This window comes from Cyprinus carpio, chromosome B16, assembly GCF_018340385.1.
Source record: "Cyprinus carpio isolate SPL01 chromosome B16, ASM1834038v1, whole genome shotgun sequence".
NCBI classification, from domain to species: Eukaryota; Metazoa; Chordata; class Actinopteri; order Cypriniformes; family Cyprinidae; genus Cyprinus; species Cyprinus carpio.
The window spans coordinates 7,021,233-7,033,963 of NC_056612.1; the positions used below are offsets into that span (position 1 = coordinate 7,021,233).

At 35.9% G+C, this 12,731-nt stretch overlaps 1 protein-coding gene across 2 annotated transcripts in view; it reads left to right on the forward strand.

The window, feature by feature from the left end:
* Window positions 1-12,731, forward strand: part of ano10a (anoctamin 10a) — a 34,142-nt gene that overhangs the window by 14,504 nt on the left and 6,907 nt on the right. For both annotated transcript variants that reach the window (XM_019078875.2, XM_042740493.1), the window contains one exon: window positions 11,359-11,475. In XM_019078875.2, coding sequence (XP_018934420.2) covers window positions 11,359-11,475 — 117 coding nt within the window. The remainder of the gene's footprint in view (window positions 1-11,358; window positions 11,476-12,731) is intronic.

Sequence of the window (12,731 nt, forward strand, 5' to 3'; positions counted from 1 at the left end):
GAGCAGGACAGGACAAACAATTAAATCGTTTAGATTATTGCAGCATATTATGGCATTAAACTATCTGATTGCAAGATGTTTTAAAATGACTGATGAAAAAACAAATGTTTGTTAGCTTTACTGGCCACTCAAGATTCAGCTCTTAAATCTCTCATGCTCAAAACCCCAGATATAGCTCAATTTCTCTGTCAGTGTAAGTGGGATTTTTTTTTTTCTTTCACCTGTTTTATCATCTCCTCGAGGAAAAAAATAAAAAAAGTATTTTTGCTTACAAGAGTAATAGCACATCTTTCCTTTAATAGCCACAGAAGATACCATTCTGAAAGTCATAGTTCACCCCAAAATGAAAATTTTGTCATCCTTTACTCACCCTCAAGTTGAAAGCTGATTGTAGCCATTGACTTTCACTGTATGTAAAATAATACTGTGGAAGTCAATGGGTAACCGTTTGGTTACAAACATTTTTCAAAATATCTTTGTGTTCAGCAGAAGAAAGAAAGAACTTTTACTGGTTTGAAACCATTTGAGGGTGAGTAAATGATGACAGTTTTTTTCGTTTTTGGGTGAACTATCACTTCAATGAAAGCTATAAAAATATGGCCCTATGGTTTTTGCAATGCGAAAAACACAGACAGAATCACGGAACCCAGTCATAAAAACAGAATTTACTGTTTAATGCGGAATGTCACAGAATTTGCCAATTTTTTTGGATAGATAAATTAAAAGTACAGTGCCGTGAAAAAGTTTTTGCCCCCTTCCTGTTTTTTTTTTTTTTTTATTAATTTATTTTTTGCAAATTTGTCAAACTTAAAAGATTTAGATCATCAAACAAATTTTAATATTACACAAAGACAATGCAAGTAAATCCAAAATGCAGTTTTTTAATGTTGATTTAATTTATTAAGGGAAAAAAGCTGTCCAAACCTACCTGGCCCTGTGTGAAAAATTAATTGCCCACTCTTGATTAACCACATTATTTTAGAAAGCTGAGTTGAATTTCACTAGCCACACCCAGGCCTGATTACTGCCAGACCTGTTAAATCAAGAAATCACTTAAATAGAACCTGTAGGACAAAGTGAAGCACGCTTAAAGAGCAACACATCATGTAGCGATCTAAAGAAATTCAAGAACAGATGAGAAACAAAATGGTTGTTTCAGTCTGGAAAGGGTTATAAAGCCATTTCTAAGGCTTTGGGACTCCAGCGAACCACGGTCAGAGCCATTATCCACAAAAAGAGAAAATTTGGAATAGTGGTGAACCTTCCCAGGAGTGGCTGACCTACCAAAATTACTCCAAGAGCACAACGACGACTCATCCAGGAGGTCATAAAAGATCCCAGAACAACATCTAAAGAACTGCAGGCCTCACTTGCCTCAATTAAGGTCAGTTTTCATGATTCAACAATAAGAAAGAGACTGGGCAAAAACGGCATCCATGGTAGAGTTCCAAGGCAAAAGCCATTGCTGACCAAAAAGAGCACAAAGGCTCATCTCACATTTGCTAAAAAACTTTTTCACAGCACTGTAGGTGAATACACTTAAAACAAAATGTGATATGGATTACTGTTTGTGAATATTAATCAGAAAAATACTATTTAAATATACATCCTGTGTGTTCTCTGTGTTTCTGTGTGAATGAATGGCTTAGACACATACAGTACTGAAGCATGCGTGACGCTCGCTGTTTTATGAGTACATGAACGCATGAACATAATCTCTAGAACTGCTCTGAGAGTCACTTCAGGAGCATTTTACCATTTCTTTTGAGAAAAATTATCATCATATCATATACAAAGGTCTTTGCAGCAACCCATCAAAATAAAAGTTCGGTTTAACTTGAAGAAACTGTGACAGAAATATATTACTTAATGTAATGGTAGTATTACCGCTACTAATAAAGTTATTATTACAACATTATTTTAAAGGAATATTTACCAGAACTTATTTAGCAGAATAATGTAATTACACAGCACAGTATTTCTTTAAAGAAAATAAATACAATAATAATATTTTGTATAAAATCAATTCATTAGAGATGCTTTTGATTATTACAGTTTAATGAAACCATTAAAATGGAATCCAGAAAGTTGGAAAACAGAAAACAGAATGGAAAACAGAATATGGTAAAAATAAATATACATAAACTTTTCATATGGCTTTAAAAATTTATTTTTTCTTACACTTTTATTAAATTGCTGTTAAATATTGCAAGTTTCATGATTTCAGTTAATTAGACAAGCTTTTTGATCGATGAAATTTAATTTAAGCATTAAAACAGTCTAGTCTAGAGAAATTAAAACGAAAAAAAAAAAACAGAATCTATAGAAATTTAAACTGAAAAAATACAGTATTTGAAAAAAAAAAAGGAATTTGGGAAAAAATAAAACAGATTTCATAGGGTCCTATTATTATAAACATGATGCCTGTCGCACAAATGGCATAAGATTAGATACGTTTAGAAGTTTATACTAGTGTTGTGTTTGTTCAACCCTGTGAGCAATGAGATATACTGTAGATATGATGGTGCATAAATACAGGAAAACAGGATTTGATGGTTTTGTTGCATATGTGAGCAAATATAATCTCTGTGCTTTCAAAGGTCATCTTTAAAATGATGGGTAATGCAAATGTCTCCTCGCTCTGTTATCTTTTCTTTACTTTGCTTTTGTGTGCATTGTTACTGGCTCACGGTGAAATGAATCAGAGAGGTTTGTAAGAGTGTGTGTGTGTGTCATTGCTGGTATTTCTCAGAGCCATGACTGCTGCCTATTTTTGGGCCATTCGATACTCAGGTAATTACAAGATGACATGCCTCAGAGAGCAGTAACTAGGCAACAGTGTAGCCACGGTGACAAGAGACGGCTGAGGATCAGGAAGAACTGAAAAGCTTGATGGTTGGGAGGCTGATTGTGACCTCTGAGAGGAAGAGAGAGATTTGTCTGCAGACAGATGTTTTTTCCAACATTTTGCACTGTTTTAGTTTCTAATTCAAATCATTGCTGTTCCTTTGAACTTGCTATTCCTCACAGAATCCTGCACAATTTACCACAGATTCCATAAAAATATTAAGCAGCATACATGTTTTCAGTATTGATAATAATAAGAAATGTATCTTGAGCAGCAAATCAACATAAAAATTCAAATGATTTCTCAATCATGTGAAACTGAAGACTGGAGTAACGGCTGCTGAAGATTCATCTTTGCCATCACAGGAATAAGTTACATTTTATGTTCACTTATGTAAAAAAAAAAAAAAAAAAAAAAACACTTAAAAAATCTTTTGAAAAGTGTAGTTGATGTATATTGCGCCATGCTGTCACCCTCATCAAAATGAATTTCTTTCATTTAATTTCTTTCAATTTTTTGTATTGGTGTGTGTGTGTGTGTGTGTGTGTGTGTGTGTGTGTGTGTGTGTGTGTGTGTGTGTGTTAGTAGCTTGTAGTGCTTCTTTGTAGCTTGAGGCCCTGAAGCTTTATTAGCTTGCATCTTTTTAACTATAAGTAGCTTAACTATAGCTTAACTGCAATAGACCATAAGTAGCTAACTAGGCAAGCTGTAGTTTAGAAGAATCTTCCACAACATTAGTCAAGTAATGCTGCACTTTAAGTACTGAAATTAAAGGGATAGGTCACCCAAAAAAGGTCTTAATTTCCATTTTTGGATGAACTATCCCTTTAAGTTTGGTATTGTATTATTCTACTGCAGTGATTTTTGTAGGCCAACCCAAAAGTTAGCAAAACCCTGGTTCGCTCAACAAAAAGCCAATAGGATTTTGGATTATTATAGAAAATAAGCTCTGTGACCAGCAAAAGTTTATGATACTTATCACATTTTGTTCATCGTGATAATCCTGGAAACAGAAGAGCTAACATGTTAATACATTTCTGGGTGCGTCAATCTATTAGGCACATGTTTTTGTGATCTGACATTGTGTGATTTTATTGTTGTACTATACTATGAGACTCTCTCACTGTGAGTTTTGTCATATCTGCAGCACGGCTTTCTACATGATTATAACAAGGGGCAAATTCGGTTTTCGTACAATCTGATTTGACTGCGACTGTCTAGATGTCAGTGGCTAAATTAGCAATCGGCCACAATGAGAGTGTGTGTTTTTGTGTACACCCCACCCAGAGAGTGTTCATGGTAACCAGCAGACAGGCTCTTCTAGAGCGGTTTAACTGAAGACTGTGCTGTTGCATGACTCCCTAACCATGTCTGACACACGCTGCAAGATCAGATGTGTCTGGCCGCCCTCTCACACTCTCTCTCACTATGTTCCACTCACGTCTTAAAGAAGATGACGGCTAGCCTGGAAAGACTCTGACACATTTTCTTCCAGTTCTCTGGTCACACATGAGATTGGTCATCAACAGGCTGAATAGATCATGACTGGTACCCTCTCCTTTCTCATGATGCTTTTTGTTATATTAGTTACATTAGTTATATTACACTGCAATAAAATGCTCTGTTTTCACCTTAGCAAAAATCTTGCTTTTGATGTTATAGCTTCTTTAAAGGTGACAAATCATGAAAATCTGAATTTTCAGTGTTTAAAGGGATAGCTGACCCAAAAATGTATTATTCACCCTTATGTCGTTCCAAACCTGTAAGACCTTTGTTCATCTTTGGAACACAAATTAAGTTATTTTTGATGGAATCAGCAATGATATTACCATAATTAACACACAGACAAGTAGCAAGGAGATTGGTAAAATAGTCCATGTGACATCAGGGGTTCAACCGTAATTTTACGAAGCTACGAGAATACTTTTTATGTGCAAAGAAATCAATACTCTGCAAGTTTCCAACCATGGAAACACAGATCTAATATAAACATGCAATTTCTTTCCCAGCTGTTTATCTCCACAGACATTACGACTGTTTTTGTAACTCCTGTTTTTTTTAACATAAACTTGTGTATTTGACAGTTTAAGCACAGTAAGACATGAAAGAGAACTTAGTTTGAGGTTTGCGCTCAGAAAACTGTAAATCAAAAGTTTAAACATATGGTTTAAAACGCATGATTTCAGCATGATAAACATGAAAATTAAAAAGAAACAGATGTTTTTTTTTTTTTTTTAGCAGAGTATCTGAAGTACGAGCTGTAAAGGCACAGCCCTATTCTGGAAAAGGGGGTGGGGAGCAGCAGCTCATTTGCATTTAAAGAGACCTGCACAAAAACAGAGTGTTTCTGCTTAAAATAGCCATTTTCGAAGTAATATAATAAATTATCTGTGGGGTATTTTGAGCTGAAACTTTACAGACACATTCTGGTGACACCTGAGACTTGTATACCATATTGTTAAAAGGAAAATATTAATATTAGGATTAATATTAGGGACAATTCCATATTTGCCTGTATTTGTGGTGTGTTTGCCTTTTGTTTGTAATTAACATCTGCAATAATGATGCAGTTGTCTGGGAAAAATGTGACTGCACAAATAATCTAGGATTTGTTCTCTCGTTATATCAGTTGTGAGATTCTCAGTCTCTGCATCACACCCCTCTCTCACTCAGACAGCACGCAGCCTGAAGAGAGGGTGGCATTTTCCACAGTTCAGGCTCAAATGCAACATAATTTTGAGTCACACTTCTGCACATACTCTCAGCTTGTTTTAGGCAGCGCCCTGCAGGAGACTGCGCTTGTCTGTTACTGATGTTCTGTTGTGATAAATCACAGATGAATCATTCGGTCAGTGCTCTCAAACCCCTATCTGACTGCAATACTTAAGTGTAGAGAGTTTCTTTAGGCTTGCTGGTGAACATTTCAAATCAATTTTCAGATAAATACAAGAGTTCTGTTCCAAAGTCTAGTGAGTTACCTATCTAAGCATCGCAGGCATGCTCTCTAGGTTAAGGCTGTTCCAAAATTATGCTATAAGGAACTTTTTTTTTAACCGAAATCCTAATGTGGTCACATTGACCATTGTTCAGCAAATTTTCACTGGCAAAATCAATTAATTACAAATGAAATCTTCGCAATCTGGAATTGCTCACAAGAACAAAATAATTCAGCATATTTTGCATTGGGTTCAAGTTTGTCACACAAATTTGCCACATTGACCAATAGTAAGTGACTTGGTTTTAAAGTGACTTTTGCATGAGACTCATACATCGCTACACTTGACAATAAACAATGGAACAAGAAGCCTGCAAAATACTGCAGAAATTTTTATGAATGCACTAAAGTTTGGCTATGAACTAATTTAATTCAAGACTGGAAAAAAAGTGCTAATAAAAAAAGTTCCATTAAAGCTGACTATTTCACCCAGTACTTGCATGTGCTATGTTTTTTATTTTAATTAGCATATCTCATTATTAGCTTAGCGATATGCTAACATCAACCATTTCTGTACTTTTGCATAGCACAGAATAAGGCAAGGTTTGTTGAGTCCATTCAGTGATATACAGTATATATATATATATATATATACACACACACACACACACACACACACACACACACACACACACACACACACACACACACACACACACACACACACACACACACACACACACACAGTGATGTTGCTGCCTTATGTTACACTGCTTTAAAACACTGATTGATAGGGGAAAAAATTGGGGATACACCATAATGGTAAAGCAAAAAAGGTTTTCACATCTTTGCTAATTTAGTTAAAAAAAAAAAAAAAATGAAATTATTCTATTGCATAAGTATTCATACCCTTATCTGGGACAGTTGAAATTTAGCTCAGGAGCATTCATATCACTTGTAGATGTTATTACACTTCAAATGAAGTTAACCTTCAGTTAAATGGGTATGATTTGGAACAGCACACACGTCTTAATAAAGGGTCTAACAGCTGATAATGCACATCAGAACAAAAACCAAGCCCTGAGGTCAAAAGAACTGTAGAGCTCTGTGTCAAGCCACACATCTGGGGAAGAATTCAGAAAAAAAAGCAAAAAATCTGCTTCATTTAAGGGTCACAGAAGCATGTAGTCTCTGTTACCCTTAATGGAAGAAGTTTGAAACAACCTGGATTCTTCCTAGAGCTGGACTTCTGGTCAAACTGAGCAACTGATGGAGAAGGGCTTTGGTTAGTGTGGTGACCAAGAACCTGATGGTCACTCTAGATGAGCTGCATGATCATATGTGGAGTAATCTACAGAAGGAAAAACATCACTGCAACACTCCACAGATCTGGGCTTTATGGCGATGTGGCCAAACTCAATCCTCTCCTCAGTGAAGACACATGAAAACACACTTGGAATTTGCAAAAAAGCACATAAAAGGCCTTCAGACTGTGTGAAACAATATTATCCATTCTGATGAACCTCAATTCTAAGCATCATGTTTGAAGGAAACCAGCTCTGCTCATCACCTGCAGACTACCATACCAAAAGTAAAGTCACCTTCTAACAGGACAATGAACCTAAACACAGCAAAAGTTGCTTATAGACAACTCTGTGAATGTCCTTGAGTGGCCCAGCCACAGCCTGGGATTGAACCCAATCAAATATTTCTGAAGAAACCTGAAAATGTGTGTCTGCCACCATCCAACCTGACAGAGCTTGGTGAGAAGAATAGCAGAAAAGCTTGTCACATCAAACAAACAAGACTTAAAGTGATACTCCACCCCAAAATGAAAATTTTGTCATTAATCACTTACCCCTATGTCGTTCCAAACCTGTAAAAGCTCAGTTTGTCTTTGGAAAACAATTTAAGATATTTTGGATGAAAACCTGGAGGCTTGAGACTGTCCCATAGACTGCCAAGTAAATAACAGTGTCAAGGTCCATTAAACGTATGAAAGTCGTCGTCAGAATACTCCATCTGCCATCAGACGTGCAATCTGGGTTATATGAAGCGACGGGAACACTTTTAGTAAGCGAAGAAAACAAAAATAATGGCTTTATTCAATAATTTCTTTGTCAACAGTCTCCTCTGTGTCTCTCCATATCACTGTATGCTGTGTATGCTTTTCTGTGTCATCCACACAACAAGGTTGCGCTGTTTCTACGTGTATTTAGCTTTGATTTGAAATAAAACAGTGCATCCTTGTGGCGTGGATGATACAGAAGAGCATACACAGCATACGGTGATATGGAGATACACTGTTATTTACTTGGCAGTCTACGGGACAGTCTCAAGCCTCCAGGTTTTCATCCAAAATATCTTAAATTGTGTTCCGAAGACGAACGGAGCTTTTACGGGTTTGGAACGACATGGGGGTAAGTGATTAATGACAACATTTTCATTTTGGGGTGGAGTATCCCTTTAAGGCTGTAAAGGTGCTTCAGCTAAATATTTAGTTAAGGGTATGAATACTTATGCAATGCACGTATTTAAAAAAAAAAAAAAAATGTATTTTTTTTTTTTTAATAAATTTACGAAAATGTGACCATTCTGTTTTTCTTTGTCAGTATGGTGTATGGAGAGCAGATTGATGTGGGGAAAAAAGTAATTTAAAGCAGTTTAACATATGGCAGCAACATAACAAAATGTGAAAAAAAATTAAGGGGTATGAATACTTTCGCAAGGCACTGTATATATAAATATGTGTGTGTGTTTATATATATATATATATATATATATATATATATATATAAATATATATAATATATCATATTATATATATATATATATAATATATGTGTGTGTGTGTGTATGTGTGATAATTTGTTTTTAACATTCTATGACTACTGTGAATGCAGAAATTAAGTATTCAGTGTGCGTTATTACCTTTGGGAAAATACATTTACTGTTAAATATGAATGAAATTTAGATGAAACCAAGGTTTTCTAGCACAATAAAGCTACAGTTGCTGTCATGTTTATGGGTCATGAGTGTGATGATTCATATATTTATGTGAATTTGGGTCATTTAAGTTCAGACAATGAACTATGTGAATGTTTGTGCGTGTAAATGGCCCAGAGTCTCAAAAGACCAATTTGGATTTTGATGTATTTCCCAAGCCACATCAAAATATTCAGTCTTTCACTACATCATTTATAATTATATAATCCAAATTTATGTCATCCACACAAGAAGAGCAGATTTTGTTTTGGTTTTCACAGAAAACTGTTGACGAGTCCCAGGTGGTTCCTTTGTCTCAGTCCGTCACAGTTTTAGCTAATGTCTCTTCTCTGACTTTCAGGAGCTTTTTAGAGTGTTGACACTGATCATTGATATCTGAGCTAAACTACTGCATCCAAAGCAGAGCTGGAACATTTTCCACATTAGTCAACAATAGCTGACTAACAGGGATATTAAGACAGATGCAGTTTTATAGTAAATTTTATAGACCATCACTTGCATTTGTGAGCTAACTGTGCTATATTTAAGAAATGTTTGAAAGGTTAGTTCACCTTAAAATGAAAATTGTTACATCAGTTGTTCACTCTCATGTAGTTCCAAATCCATTACACGTTTGTTCATTTTTGAAACTCAAATGAAGATATTTTTAACAAAACCTTAGAGATTTGTCTTTTCATTGAAAGATTCATGCAAACAACACTTCTGCCACTTCAAAAAGGTTCATACAGACATCTTAAAAAAATCCATATGAATCCAGAGGTCTGATCCGAGTCTTCTAAGAACCAATCACTTTATATAATGAAGAGATCTAATTGAGGCATTTATTAACATATAAATGTTCATATAGCTCATTAAATATGGTAAACAAGCTCATACGAGTTCACTTGACTCACAAGAACCATTGAGGTTTGTTCTCACATACTGTATAACACAAGCATGTTTGAAATTCATCAATTATGAATGAGATTTGTTCTCATGCGTCAAGCTAGTAACTTCTGTATTTACCATCTTTGATGTACTCCATGTACGTAGGTGTGTTAATCAATGTGTAGATTAAAATTAAATCTGTTCATCATATGAAGTTACAGTGTCTCTTTGGAAGACTTGGATTAAACCGCTTTATTCATATGAATTACTTTTACAGTGTTTTTAGGAAGTTTTGGGTTTGAATTTTTGGGGGAGTCGTGGCCTAATGGTTAGAGAGTCGGACTCCCAATCGAAGGGTTGTGAGTTCGAGTCTCGGGGCCGGCAGGAATTGTGGGTGGGGGAGTGCATGTACAGTTCTCTCTCCACCTTCAATACCACGACTTAGGTGCCCTCGAGCAAGGCATCGAACCCCCAACTGCTCCTCGGGCGCCGCAGCATAAAAATGGCTGCCCACTGCTCGGGTGTGTGTGTTCACAGTGTGTGTGTGTGTTCACTGCTCTGTGTGTGTGTGCACTTCGGATGGGTTAAATGCAGAGCACTAATTCTGAGTATGGGTCACCATACTTGGCTGAATGTCACGTCACTTTCTAAAATATATCTGAGAACAACTTTGGGAAGTCGTGGCCTAATGGTTAGAGAGTCGGACTCCCAATCGAAGAGTTGTGAGTTCGAGTCTCAGGACACCAGGAATTGTGGGTGGGGGGAGTGCATGTACAGCGCTCTCTCCACCCTCAATACCATGACTTAGGTGCCCTTGAGCAAGGCATCGAACCCCCAACTGCTCCCCGGGCGCCCAGGCTGCCCACTACTCCGGGTGTGTGTTCACAGTGTGTGTGTGTTCACTGCTCTGTGTGTGTGCACTTCGGATGGGTTAAATGCAGAGCACGAATTCTGAGTATGGGTCACCATACTTGGCTGAATGTCACGTCACTTTCACTTTCACTTTCACTTTTGAATTGAATTTGAATGTAGGGACCGAAATCCCTGTGTTACATTATTATATCTTCATTTGTGTTTAAAAAAAGATGAACGGAAGGCTTATGGACAAGAGGGTGAGTAAATGATGACACAATTTTGAGTGAATTATCACAGAAACATACAATTACTATTTTTTTGTAAGCCAACAGGAAAACCCATTCCACTCTTAAATTTATGTATTCACATGCACTGCAGTATCATTTCATTAACTTTAAGGTCAGAATTTAAATAAAGCCGGGACATCATTCTGTTGAAAAGAGTTAAAGCATGCATCAATTATTAATAAATGTACTTACAACATCAAGAGTTCTTTAGATCTCTTTGGATCACTCAAAAGTGAATAGCGAGCTGGTTTCAGAGGCAGTGGGCATGTGGTGATCTATTTAACACACTGTCGTAGCAATGACAGCTCACTAATGTGGCCTTTGAACATATAGAGAGCCATAAAAATCATCCAGCCATTCAATATTACTGAAATACATTCCCTTTTGATTTGATCCGTCTCTGTTTGTCAAGAGAGGTTCACATTGTAAAAAAAATTTAAAAAAATCTTTTTTTTATATTTGAGGTGTATTTAGAACTTATTTATATTACATATAGACAATTACATAACAACAGTCCATGAAAACTGTGTAGTAAAGTTGTCTTTTTCTGTTTATTGCAGCATGTTCTCCTCGCCTTCAAATTCATCCTGGCATTCGTCATTCCAGATGTTCCTAAACATATCCAAGTCAAACTAGCAAAGCTGGATTTTGACTCCCTAGAAGCTCTTAAGAAAAGGGTGAGTACACATTTGCACATGTGCACATATCTATTGCATGAAAACAGGAAATGTGACAGCCTGTCAGGAAGTACTTCAGTGCAAATAGTCATCTAGGTATATGCCTCGGTGGGCTTCACAGTCAACAACACATGTCTGCGTCAACATAAGTGGTGATGCGGCAACCATTATCTCTCGGCTCAGAGGCGAGAGCAGCATTAACATGCTTTCTGATCATTAAATGATCCGGAGAGACCTTTGTACATGCTGAGATGCTCTGCTGACATACAGAGTGTGTTCAGGTAGTGTTTGCTAATGAGGTTTAGCTATTTAGGCAGATGTTTATCACCTCGTATGCGGCGTAAGAAGTAGGTCACTCACAAAGAAACACATGCTGCAGTCTGCCCAAGCAGACTTAATAATGAGGGGAAACAACAGTTTTCCTCAAAAGACAAAGGATATGTTTGGAATAAAATACTGACATGCTGCAACCTGCCTTCTGCCTTTTTTTTTTTTTTTTTTAATAAAATTGAGACAGTATGTTTTTTGCAATGATAAACATTTCGAACAGTAGTATGCAACATTGCTGTCTTATGACCTCATTATGTTGCATGTTTAATTCAGCGAGCATCTCAGTTATCATGTGGTTATTTGTAAATCAGTAAAAAAACAAACAAAAAATATTTTTTTGTCAATTTTTAAATAATGAGTCAATAAGGAAATATTACATTATGTTCATAAAATATGTTTATTAGCATAATCACAGTTGTTACTAATTTAGATTCATCTGATTCATCAGCTCTTATTTTTGAAGCAATATGAAGATGTTTAATAATGCATAAATGGTGAGACTTTGCTGTAATTAAAAAAAGCTATTTTTAATAAAAACATACAATAATATTATAGTAGATGCTTGTTGATATTGTAGGTAAAAAAAATATATTTTATGAAAGGAAACCCTGATATATATATTTTTTCAGGATTCTTTGAAGAATATAAATTCTAAGAATAACATGTATTTGAAATAGTTTTTTGTAACAATATAAACACATTTTTCATCAATTTAACACACTAGTACAAACAGTATGGAAATATTCTGTTCTGAACAAAACCAAACATATCCTGAAGCCTTAAAAATTAAAATTATGCCATCATTTATGTACGTTGTTCTTTTCTCTTGTCCAGTGAAAGTCATTGCGGTCCAATGTTTTTAGTATGGATACAAACAGTTGGAATATTCTTTAAGATATCTCACACAGTAAATACTCCACACAGTG